Genomic DNA, 13,311 nt, shown 5'->3' on the forward strand with positions numbered 1-13,311 from the left:
GGACTAGAAAACAGGAGGGGACAGGAAAGCTAGTGATAGGGAACCCAAAGTTGAGAAGGGACAGTGTTGACATGTCATGGGGTTGTTAACCATTGTCATAGGGCAATATGTGTACTGTTTAATGAGAAACTATTTGTTCTGCAAACCTTCATCTAAGGTACAAAAAAAAAGAATTATCTATGTGAGATCAAATTGACAACAGCAATTCAACAGGTTTGATGGGAAGCCTAGGGGACAGTGAGTTGAAGATAATGGTGATGGAATAATTTGGAAAAGGATAGTGAAAATAGCAGCACAGCTGGAAGAATGTAATCAATGTCACTGAATTGTACATGTAGAAACTTTTGAAATGGAGTAACTTTGGCTATGTATATTTTCACCAAAAGAAAGGTCCTCAAGGTCGAGAAGGGAGAGTGTTGACACGTCGTGCGGTTCTTAACCTATGTCATAAAACAATATGTGTACTGACTGTTTAATGAGAATCTATTTCTTCTGAAAACCTTCATCTAAAGTACAATAAAAAAATTTAAAAAAAATTCTGTAAGGGGCAAAAAACCCTCAGTTTAATTTATTTGATGACTCTGAAACATCATTTAATCTATTCATTCATTCAACAAATATAAATTAGGTGATTACTAGGTATTGTCAACCTAAACTCACATGTCCATTACAGACCTTTTTTCTTCATTATCACTCCTGACTGGACATTTTAGTGTACTGGAATTGCATTTCAAGCAAACCAGGATTCTAAAGGTAGCATATAAGGTAAAAATCTAACCTAGTCAAATTTACCTTTGAAATATTTTGAATCCTACTTCATAACCATAGTAACGTAAGTTGTATTGTTATTGTTGTTGTTAGGTGCCATGGAGTTGGTTCCGATTCATAGCAACTCTATGTACAACAGAACGAAACACTTCCTGGTCCTGCACCATCCTCACAATCACTGCTATGTTTGAGCCCATAGTTGCAGCCACTATGTCAATCCATTCCATTGAGGGTCTTCCTCTTTTTCACTAACCCTCTACTTTATCACGCATGATGTCCTTCTCCAGGGACTGGTCCCTCTTAATGACATGTCCAAAGGATTCTAAGGAGTATTCTGGCTATACTTTTACCAGGACAGATTTGTTCCTTCTTCTGGCAGTCCATGGTGTATTCAGTATTCTTTGCCAACACCATCATTCAAATGCATCAATTCTTCTTTGGTTTTCCTTATTCATTGTCCAGCTTTTGCATGCATATGAGGCGATTGAAAATATCATGGCCTGGGTCAGGCGCAGCTCAGTCCTCAAAGTGACTTCTTTGCTTTTTAATACTTAAAGAGGTCTTTTGCAGCAGATTTGCCCAATGCAATACGTCGTTTGATCACTGGACTGCTGCTTCCATGGGTGTTGATCGTGGATCCAAGTAAAATGAAGTATTTGACAACTTCAATATTTTCTCCGTTTATCATGATGTTGCTTACTGATCCAGTTGTGAGGATTTTTGTTTTCTTTATGTTGAGGTGTAATCCATACTGAAGGCTGTGGTATTTGATCTTCATGAGTAAGTGCTTCAAGTCCCATTTACTTTCAGCAAGCAAGGTTGTGTCATCTGCATATCGCAGGTTGTTAATGAGTCTTTCTCCAATCCTGACGCCTCGTTCTTAATATAGTCCAGCTTCTGGAACTATCTGCTCATCATACAGATTGAATAAGTATGGTGAAATGATACAACCCTGATGCACATCTTTTCTGATTTTAAACCACACAGTATCCCCTTGTTCTATTTAAACAACTGCCTCTTAGTCTATGTATAGGTTCCCCGTAAGCACAATTAAGTGTTCAGGAATTCCCATTCTTCGCAATGTTATCCACAATTTGTTATGATTCACAGAGTTGAATGCCTTTATGTAATGAATAAAACACAGGTAAACATCTTTCTGGTATTCTCTGCTATCAGCCAAGATTCACATGACATCAGCAATGATATCCCTCATTCCATGTCCTCTTCTGAATGCAGCTTGAATTTTTGGCAGTTCCCTGTCAATGTACTGCTGGAACCGTTTTTTGAATTATCTTCAGCAAAATTTTACTTGCACGTGATATTAATGATACTGTTCGATAATTTCTGCACTCTGTTGTATCACTTTTCTTTGGAATGGGCACAAATACAGATCTCTTCCAGTTTGTTGGCCAGGTAGCGGTCTTCCAAATTTCCTGGCATAGACAAATGAGCATTTCCAACGTTGCATCTGTTCTTTTGAAGCATCTCAACAACTGAATGCTAGTTGGGAAAAATACTAAAATATTTAAAGTTAAAAGTACCCAGTAGTTTTGTGACTATGGATTATTTTTGTAAATTTTCATGTTTGTAATTCTTATGTTTTCTAATTTTCTACAATTTATTGAATTACATACATAGAACAATGAAATACATATTTTACAAATTATCTGGATTTCATTCACTGTTGTGAAGGAGCCCTGGTGGCTGGCACAGTGGTTAAACGCTCAGCTGCTAACCGAAAGGTAGGCTGTTCGAACCCACCAGCCACTCCAAGGGAGAAAGATGTGACAATCTGCTTCTGTAAAGACTTACAGCCTTGGAAACCCTATGGGGCAGTTCTACTCTGTCCTATAGGGTTGTTATGAGTTGGAATCAACCTGATGGCAATGGGTATGGGGTTTTTTTTTGGTTGTGAATATTAATACAATTTCAACATTAGGAATATATATGTGTATTTATGTGTGTATATATACATTTTAAAAAAAACAGTTGCTGCTGTTCTGTTTCAGAGTAGAATCGCACTCCATAGGGTTTTCAGTGGCTGTGATCTTTCTGAAGTAGATTGCCAGATTGCTAGGCCTTTCTTCCAACATGCCTCTGTGTGGATTTGAACAGCCAGCCTTTTGGTTACTAGCTGAGTACTTGCACCACCCAGGGACTCCTGTATATATACAACACATATATAAATGTGTTTGTATGTGTACATATACACACACATACACATTTTTATGGATTGAATTGTGTCCCCCAAAATATGTGTTTGTAAATCCTAAACCTCTCTGCCTGTGGATGTAATCCTATTTGGCAGTAGGACTTTCTTTGTTATGTTAACGAGACCATATCAGTGTAGGGTGAGTCTTAAGCCAGTCACCTTTGAGATATAAAAAGAGCAGATTAGGCACAGAGAAGGAAGCACAAAAAGAGGGGAAGATACAGGCCACATGAAGATTGACAAGGAACCAAGGAACAGAAGCTAAAAAGAGACAAGGACCTTCCCCCAGGGCCAACAGAGAGAGAAAGCCTAACCCTAGAGCCAGCGCCCTGAATTGGAACTTCTAGCTTCCTAAACTGTGAGAAAATAAATTTCTGTTTGTTAAAGCTACCCACCTGTGGTATTTCTGTTATAGCAGCACTGGCAACTAAGACCTGTAAACCAAACCTGTTGCCGTTGAGTCGATTCGGACTCATAACGACCCTATAGGACAGAGCAGAACTGCCCCATAGGGTTTGCAAGGAGCAGTTCGTGGATTGGAAACTGCTGGCTGACCTTTTGGTTAGCAGCCTGAGCTCTTAGCCACTGCGTCATCAGGGCCCCAGCAAACTAAGACACATGTATATCAATGAATTTATTTAGTTACCACACTGGGCCATAGGATACATGTTTTAATAATGCAACTAATAATGCAATATGAATATTTCCATGTCATTAAAAGTACTATAGCATGTTAAAAAGCAACATAGTATTTCATTACATGACTTTAACAGTAATTTATTCACGTAATCCCCAGTTGTTTAATAATATTTAGGTTATTTGTGTGTTTTTGCTATCATAAACCAGGCCACTATGAAAATTTTTCTGCACAACCATAATTATATCCTAAGGAAACATTTCTAAAAGTGCAAATGCAAGGTCTAAGTCTGAAAATTTTTTAAACTTTTTATGTGTATTGCCATACCCCAAAACCAAACCAAATCTGTTGCCATTGAGTCAATTCTGACTCATAGTGACTCTACAGGACAGTGTAGAACTGCCCCATAGGGTTTCCAAGGAGCAGCTGGTGGATTCGAACTGCTGATCTTTTGGTTAGCAGCCGAGCTCTTAAGCACCGCGCCACCAGGGCTCTGTATTGCGAAAAGGGCCTCCAAAATAATTTAACCAATTTACATGTGTATTAACAGTCTATGTGAATGCCCTTATATAACATGGATAGTATGTTTTTTTTAAAAAAATCACTAATTTGACAGGTGACTGACAGCGCCTTCAAGTTTTTGTATATTTTTACCCCTAGTGAGGCTAAAAGACTTATTCTCCACATATATTTCTCCTTTGGTCAACATCCTATTGATATGCTTTCATGGAGTTTTCAGGCTGTGGTAACCACTGTTCTCTTGTTGATTTTTAGGAATATTTGATTACAGGTAAAGATCACTGGGTGGCACAAACGGTTTGGGCTTGACTAGTAATCTGGCAGTTGGAAAACCCAGGAGTTCCACAGAAGAAAGGCCTGGCAGTCTGCTTCTGTAAAGATTACAGCCAAGAAAACCCTATGGAGCCATTCTACTCTGTAACACATGGGTCGCCATGAGTTGGAATCGACTCAAAGGTAACGAGTTTTTTGTTGTTGTTGTTGTTAACAGATTACAGATAACCATTGTTTCAGTTAGGCTCATTGGTTGTAAGGAATAAAGACTCAGGCTAGCTCAGCTGAGGCAGGATCTATGGGGAGGGTTTATGAGGCAGTAAAGTACACTATGATCTCAAAGGAATCTAAGAACAGACAGCAAATTTCTAATGGACCTTTGGGAGCCAGGACCTGGAGCACTCCAGTATTCTGCCATTAATGGGGCTCAGCTGCTGTTTGACTCTTCTTTCTCTTTCATCCCCTTCACCTCCTATGTCCTGTCTCTACCTCACAGCGCTGTTGCTGTTGTTATTAGGTGCCATCGAGTCTATTCTGACTCATGGTAGCCCCATGTGACAGAGCAGACGTGCCCCATAGGTTTTTCTTGGCTGTAATCTTTATGGAAGCAGATTACCAGTTCTTCCGCAAAGCCGCTGGGTGGGTTTGAACCACCAACCTTTTGGTTAGCGGTTGAGCACTTAACCATTGTGCTAACAGGACTCTTTAGCTTCCTCATAAGGTCACCTTGGAGTCTCTGGTTAAGCACTACTAACCGAAAGGTTGGCAGTTTGAACCCACCCAGAGGCACCTCAGAAGACAGGCCTGGAGATTTTCTTCCAAAAGCTCATAGCCTTGAAAACCCTATGGAGCACAGTTCTACTCTACACACATGGGGTCACCATGAGTTGGAATCAACTCGATGGCAACCAACAACAACATCGCTTTGCTCATGTATCAGGGTTTCTCAGGTTCCTAAGGTACAAAGTCTCTTTCCACAAAACTGTACATACTCCACTACTCCCAACATGCACAAACTTTTATAGAACTTCAGTGGTCCACAGCTTTCCCCAGTTGAGAATAGGTGGTCTAGGTTAATCAGTATGGCCAGCTGATGAGAGTTCCTTGGACACCGGCTTAAGCCTGGTTTAGGGGCCACTGGGATGGGGGTGGAATGGCAGGCAGCAATCCTGAAGCAAGCTCATCCTGGGTTCCCTGGAGGTAAGGAGACCAGAGCTGAGAGACCTAGCAGGCTACATCCCTCTAACAAAGCACAACTGAACCAGTTATTTATGAAAATTAAAACATTCCCAGAATTAGAAAAGAAATTATCTTTCTAAAAGGGGCAAAAACAAGACACTTGTTAGATTCTCCAGAGATTAATTTACAGACACATAAAATGTTGATTTATTTTAGAAAAATCTAGGTTTTAAATTTTTAAACCGTTTAGCTTGTTTTAAAAAATATGCTATTTGGGGATTACGATTAGCAACATTCTCTAATTGATAAATAGAAACATAATTAAATTAAGAAGCCTTCCCTATTTAGTAGAAAATCTTATTTTTTTTATTATAAATTACTTTTCTCCCCAAAGAGTGTCTTAAATATTGTGAACAATTTTTAAACATGTTTTAAAAATTTGCTTTCCTTTTTAGCTCATGGAAAAAACGTTCTATTTGATATAAGTTAAATTAGGCAAATAACAAAGCACCCCAACGAAAAGAGATATCTTGAGGTAAATACTCATTTTGCTCAAATAAGTATGTAATCCTTATATTTCTTTAATGTAAAAAGAAAGCATTTAAAATTTAAAAACAAACACACAGAATAAAGTCAATGTCCCACTTCCACTCCCAGCATCCTTTCCTGATAACCCCACTTTCTGGCTATTTCCGTGCAGGTAATGGGAAAATAGAGACAATAAGGAGGAAAGGTGGGGGAAACAGGTTGGAGGGAGGCGAAAGAAAGATAATTCCACAAGGATTTTGAATGGACAATAACCCCAAGAGAAAATGATGCCTCTCCCTGATAATCAGAGAAAGGCACATACTACTTCTGGCCTCCTGAAATGCCAAAGTGAAAAAAGAGACATTCCAGATCCAGGATGAAGGGAGAGAGGAAGGAATGTCGGTTACCCTGCTTGGGAGTAGGAGGGAGGCTTGGGAGCCTGAACTCACCTGTGACGTGACTGTCACATGCCGGGAGTCTACCTGGGCCCAAAGCCCTTTCTTCCTGCCTTTTGTGTCCTCTGAGGACTAATTCCTATTACGCAAGACGAAAAACTTCTGCTCAAAGAATGAGCGTAAAGCAACTGTTTGGAACTCCGCAGGTGTTAGGGTTGGAACAGCCTGGGGGAGCCCTGGGGCCAGGATAACTGGCGACTGAGGGCCAAATCCTCAGTAGATCAGGATCTGCGTTCTTGACAGTCCTTCCTTATCCAAGGTGCATTTTGGGTGGTTTTGGGGACAAGAGGTATAAGAATATCATACACAGGTATATGCTAGCAAGCGTTCCCCTTATACAATCTCCGCTCCTCGTGTCCCATGCCCACTTTGCTATAAAAGATTTTGATAGCAGGGGTGTGGAAATGAATCACAGCAGAGGGAAATAGAGCCACAGAGGGTGAATGGTCTATTTTAAACACTGCCCTCTTCCACCATTGTAGGTATTTAGAAGGCGAGGAGGACCGGGGGCTGGAGATGAATTAAGAGGGCGGAGAAGGAGGGGTAAATTGGGTAAACAGGGTGCTAGGAGGAGGAGGGCTCGGGCGGTGAGGGCGGCCGGGTGCGAGGGGGCCGGATGGCGGAGGGGCGGCGCCGAGCGCTCGGCCGCAGCAGCACTCACCCCGTCAACCCCCAACCCCCGGCCAGATATCTGCAGGTCTTTGGTCTGCTGGTCGCAGCAGCACACCTGGCGGCGAGGATCGGGAGGAGGAGGAGACTGCCAGGATAGGCCCAGGTCGGTGCGAGGGACCATAGGGGGCGGGGGCGGGGCACAGCCCAGTCTAGTCTGAGACCCCAGTCACCCCCTGCCCCGCCCCGTCCTCCATTTTGGTGCCTGCAGACGCCTGGCGATGGAGCGGTAGGAAAAAATGGTGGGCTTGGGGGAGGGAGGGGAGAGGACTGGGAGCCCCCTAGAGGACGCGCGAGTCCTTTCAGGTGGGAAATAACGAAATTTTACAAAACCACCCTTTTGAATTCCAGAGCTCTGAATCCCGCTGGTCAGTACACCAAGCATTCTTTTGCTCTTCTTGCTTTTGTCTTTTAGGAATACTTGTGTTAAAAGAACAACAACCCGGAAAAGAAAATTTCATCATGGCAAATATGCACCAGGAAAATGAAGAAATGGAGCAGGCCCCCATACAGAATGGAGAGGAAGCTCGCCCTTTGGGGAGGGGCGAAGGCCATCAGCCTGCAGGAAATAACAGGCGAGGACAGGCTCGCCGACTGGCCCCTAATTTTCGGTGGGCCATACCCAATAGGCAGTTCAACGATAGGATGGGTGGAGATGGAGATGATATGGAAATGTTCATGGAGGAGATGAGAGAAATCAGGAGAAAACTTAGGGAGCTGCAGTTGAGGAATTGTCTGCGTATCCTAATGGGGGAGCTCTCTAATCACCATGACCATCATGATGAATTTTGCCTTATGCCTTGACTCCTGTCATTTTCCATGAGATGAATACTGTGATTCCTGCTGGGGTTTTTTTTTTTTTTTCTGTTTCTTTGCATTTTCCTGATACACCTTTGCTGATCTGTTTGCTGTGAACCTTGTATTATTTTTATGTGTTAGGTAGATCTAATGTGTTGTTACCAGCTTCTAAATGAAGATTGCCTTCGCACCCAGTATAAGTTTCTGTCAGCAGTCGAGTTTCACCTATTTGCATGGAAAGATGTAAAGTTAATAAAGCAATTAGAAAGCAATCTGTATACTTAGGATTGTCTCATTAAAAAAATGGAAACTTATACATAACATATGAACCCCCAAAAATCTGAAATTAAATACACCAGAGTGTTAACTGGGGACCATTTCTGTGTAGTGGGATGATATGTAACTTTTTCTTTTATTGTCTGGAACTTGAGAAGCAATGAAAAAGATTTTTCAGTGAGCCTATGAATGCAGTATAGGCACATAATAAATACTGTTTCAACAAAACCTTAAGGATCTTCCAGTCTTCATAACTGGAATATACCCTCCCTTTATTACAGATACATTTCTTTAACCGTTTAAAGGATGAATTTTGGGTTTTTGCCATGTTTTTTTCACTAGTGGAATGACTGCTGAATCATTGTTTGTTGGTAGTTTTTTATTATTTGAAAAAAACGGGGTGCCAATTGCAAGCAGTCCGTATCAGTACCATGTTCCATGAAGTACATCACACAAATGGTACCTATCGGTACCATGGCCCAGGAACTGTATAAAAGATGCCATCAGGGAGTTAAGTGCTTTATAAAAGATCTCAGCAGAAGGTGAGCACTTTATAAACAATCTCAGCAGGGAGGTGGCTAATGCAAGTGGGCCATTTTGGTACCATGTTCCATGAAGCACATTGCACACGTGGTACATATCAGTACCATGACTCAGGAAGTGTGTCACAAACTGTTTTCACCCCAAAAATAACTCATTTACTTGAATATTTCCAAATGCCAGTACCCGTACCTTCCCAATAACACAAAGCAAATGGTAAACGTGCTTGCAAGCCTGATCTTGCTGTACAGAAGCCAAAACACAAAATTTTCACACAATCACTCCTCTGGGAAGCACCTTCTCATATGAATGGCTCTTGACACTCAAATGTGGTGCAGACCAACTTCCTTGTTTTTTAGGCAGTTGCAGCAGTATCCACTATGATGCTAAAGTGGCTCAAATGCCTACCAATAAACCCCAGGGGTGGAAAATGTCTCTGGGGTATATATCTCCCAGGGCCAGTTTTCTCTTCCATGAAATGGGGAACAAGGTTTGCCTAACTGGGCTGCTGAATGGAATGGACAAGGTGTGGAACTGTGTTGGGCTGGCTCCTATTCAAGTAGCAGCATTTGACAGGACCCTGGCCCCCATCAGGTACTTGGGAAGGGCAGAAGGGAGTTGGCACTCATGCTCACAAGTCTAAACCCAAATACTGTGAGTTCCACCATGTCATTCCTCTGACAATTTGCCATCTTCCTGCTCCCCTGATTACTGCCATGTCAGTTGGGCATGCTTCCCGTTCTGCTGGATCCTGTCCCTTCTGCTTACAGTGGCTGATGTGCTGGAGTCCTCAAGGTAATAAACCCACTGATTTCTATCAAGTCCCTGGTGAGCCAAATCCCCCTTTGGCCCCTATAGAGGTGTAAAGAATAACCCTCTGACCTTTAGAGGATATTTATCCAAATGAGTACCATCCCAATTGTTCTTGGGATAACACTGGTTCTTAGCAAAATAATCCTTTCTGTTTTTATTTTTGTGCCCCCCTTCTTCAGAGAACTCAGATGAATGCACTAAGGTCTGGCTCAGGAGACCCACCTAGGTGTCAGAAACCACGCTGTGCTCAGAATTACACTACTACAGACCTCCAAAACACAAACAGTCTGAAGGCTTTGCTTTTTCCAGTCTTTGTACCGTTGTCATGAAATTTTTCCACGGAGACCCTTGGCAGGCCTGCCCAACCAATTTAACAGTTACCCAGACATGTAAATTACACCGGGGGACACATTTTAGCCAAAAGTGAAACACAATCCCTTCCCATATCCAACCCATCCTCACCTGAAACACGATAAACTGCTTTGTAAGACCTTAACTATAGTAAATATTAGCCATTATCATTTCCATGCAGGCCTGTGCCCAGTTCAGAACAATGATTTGTCTGAATCGTCCTGGAGCTCAGTTTCTAGTATAGTGCCTGTTTTAGTATATATTTGACTACTAATTCTTCTGATTGATTAATTAACTATGATGGAGTTAGGAACCCAGCTCAATACTGTCCTGACCCTAACTAAGTGGCTTAGGGCAAGCAACTTTACTTATCCAGAAAGTATTACTTTTCAGTTCCAAGTGAACGTAGGAAGGAAAGTTTCTGACATAAAACCTGTAATCTTTTCTGAAAAACCTGTATGTTCCAGCATCAGAATCACCTAGGGAGAATGTTTAAAATGCTGATACTTGGGTGCCCCGCCCACCAACTACTCCCTACCCCCACCTTCACCCTCTGACTCACCTGAATCAGGAACTATGGTTTTCACAGTTCCCCAAGTGATTCTGATGCATCTGAGTTTTAAACAATATAGACAGAGAGAAACACTGGCAATGATTGCATCATTTTACAGATATTAGCTTGAAGTTAGCTTACTTACTTGATTCCACAATTGATGACACACTTTTGGAAAATATAACATTTCTAAAATTGGATTGCATGAAACAATGTTTCTCTGTTTAAATTGATACTGTTTTATTTCTCTTTCCAAAGATCCTATCAAATTAATTCATTATCATGAATTTACTATCAATAATGAATGTCTAATAATAATTACAAAATTATTGAACAAATTAGACATGATCATTTCCATGCAAGACTGTGCCTGATTCACAACAATGATTTTGTCCTAATCACCCTGTAGCTTAGTTTCTAGCACACTGCCTGACTTAGTAGACATTTAGTACTGTAATAATGTATTTACTTACTAATTTCTTTACTAATTTAATTATTAATCAATTATAATTTAGCTAAGCAACTAGTATATAACAACAATTAACATTTTTGTGTCTGTGTGTGGTGTGAGCTGCATTTCTTTCTTTATACTCTCATATTTCAAAAGTCTCTTTGGGGAACATTTTAAAATGTAATGCTTTTTATAATTTTTATGTAATGCAAGGTCATGATACATATTTGGATCATGCAGAAACTATAGGAAGAATATAAACAAAACCACAATCTAATCATCCCGAGATAGCGCTTGTAATTTTTTTTCAATCATTATCCTGTAGTCGTGATAAAGGCCAGGCTCAGCGCCTCTTCTGAGGAATACTGCTTCTTATAAAGCCCCTGCCAAGGAAACAGTTTCAGCTTGTCATGTTAGTTATTGTTTTCAATCTCTCCGTTCCACTCATCAAGGCTAATTGGATCACATTTGATCAACTTTCAGTTAGCTCCTGGTTTTCAAAACTGTCAAGGTATTGGCCATCACATTTCAGCAGGTCCACTCTCAGTTGGCAAATGTGAGAACATTAAGCGAATACATGTATTGAATACAATAGGACAGAGTACATATTTCTTTATGAAACATAAAAATTGTCCCGGAAGTAGAAAAAGGACTGGATCATATGAATGAAATGGACAAAAGTCCCATGTCTAGTCTCTGTGCCTTTCCTGACATCGCATAGATCGTGTAATAAACATACTGATTTTGTTTAGAAAGATCCAGTTTTTAAATTTTCAAGCAGATAACATGTCGTTACATACTAGGTTTAGTTGCTATCTCGCATGTAACCAGTCGGAATATTTTCTAAGTGATATAAATATGCATGACCAAATAAATAAGGAATTTGAAAATCTTAATGTTTGTATTTGTTTGAATCTTTTCCCCCAAATATTGTTTGAAAAGTTACAGTTAGCGTGTTTAAAAATCTACTTGTTCCCTTGTAGCTAGCTGATAAGAACTATTTTGTACTTTGTATAAACTTTTCTGAGTTGCATAAGAGAGACATCCTCAGATGTATGCTTATTAAAATGGAATCATTTTTCCACAAATAAAAAGAGCTTTATCGTATTTCTGATTGTAAAATACCCTATTTATAAAGTGGTTGTTGTTGTTTTGAGACAGAAAAAAAAATATACTGAGAAGAAAATTTAAAAATCTCACTTGCAACACCCTGTCTCCTTTTCGGAGATCACATGATTATCAATCCATTTCCATCTTTCTTATCTGTTTTGTCCCTAAATTAACAAACCCAAACCTGTTGCTGTCGAGTCAATTCTGACTCATAACGACCCTACCAGACAGAGTAGAACTGCTCCATAGGGTTTCCAAAGAGCGGCTGGTGGATTCGAACTGTCGACGTTTTGGTTAGTAGCCGTAGCTCTTAACCACTGCGCCACCAGTGCTCCCCCTAATTTAATAAGTGTTATTTATTTTTTATTGTTATTATTTGGCTTTAAAGCACAGAAATTTATTTTCTCACAGTTTTTTCTTTTTTTGTGCACTAGGTGAAAGTTTACTGAGCAAATTAGATTCCCATTTGATAGTTCGTACATACAGTGTTTCATAGTCTTGGTTTCCGTCCCCACAATGTGTCAGCACTCTCCCCATTTCCACCTTGGGTTCCCCTGGTGGCATAGTGGTGTTTTATATATATATATATATATATATATATATATATATAATGGAGCACCTACAGTCATATATGTGGAAATATCCACCACCAAACCTGTATCTGCCAGTGAGTGTGCTCCTTTACACCCTCTCACATCTCTTGGCATATCTATCTATGTATGTATCCTTTTACAAATTAGTGTTTGTTAATACTATTGTTGCTAGATTGTCTATGTTATAGTAGTTACCTTAGTTGCCCTTTACTCTTGTGTTCCTCTCAATGTCTTCTCTTGCCTTGGTCATGTTTTGCTGACTTCTCCCATATTGTGTATTGCCTTTCACTTCACCAATATTAACATGTATCTTCTATCTAGCTAGTAATTTTCCCTCCCTCTCCCTCCCGTCCCTGGTAACCGTCAAAGAATTTTTTTTATTTTTCTGTATGTAAACTTATTTTTGTTTTTTTATAATAGTGGTCTCATACAATATTAGTTCTTCTGTGATTGACTTATTTCACTCAGCATGATGTCCTCCAGATTCATTCATGTTGTGAGACGTTTTGCAGATTCGTCATTATTCTTTATCCTTGCATAGTATTCCATTGTGTGTATGTGCCACACACAATTTGTTAATTCATTT

At 40.3% G+C, this 13,311-nt stretch overlaps 1 protein-coding gene across 1 annotated transcript; it reads left to right on the forward strand.

Moving 5' to 3' along the window:
* Nucleotides 1-7,295: 7,295 nt before the first annotated feature.
* LOC101361146 (protein BEX3) lies at nt 7,296-8,301 on the forward strand. The gene is made up of 2 exons (XM_023742878.1): nt 7,296-7,346; nt 7,656-8,301. Exon 2 carries the CDS (start codon nt 7,703-7,705, stop codon nt 8,042-8,044), a length of 342 nt encoding a protein of 113 aa, XP_023598646.1. The 5' UTR covers nt 7,296-7,346; nt 7,656-7,702; the 3' UTR covers nt 8,045-8,301.
* The last annotated feature ends 5,010 nt before the right edge of the window (nt 8,302-13,311 follow it).

Source organism: Trichechus manatus, unplaced genomic scaffold, assembly GCF_000243295.1.
Source record: "Trichechus manatus latirostris isolate Lorelei unplaced genomic scaffold, TriManLat1.0 scaffold00221, whole genome shotgun sequence".
Classification (NCBI taxonomy): Eukaryota; Metazoa; Chordata; class Mammalia; order Sirenia; family Trichechidae; genus Trichechus; species Trichechus manatus.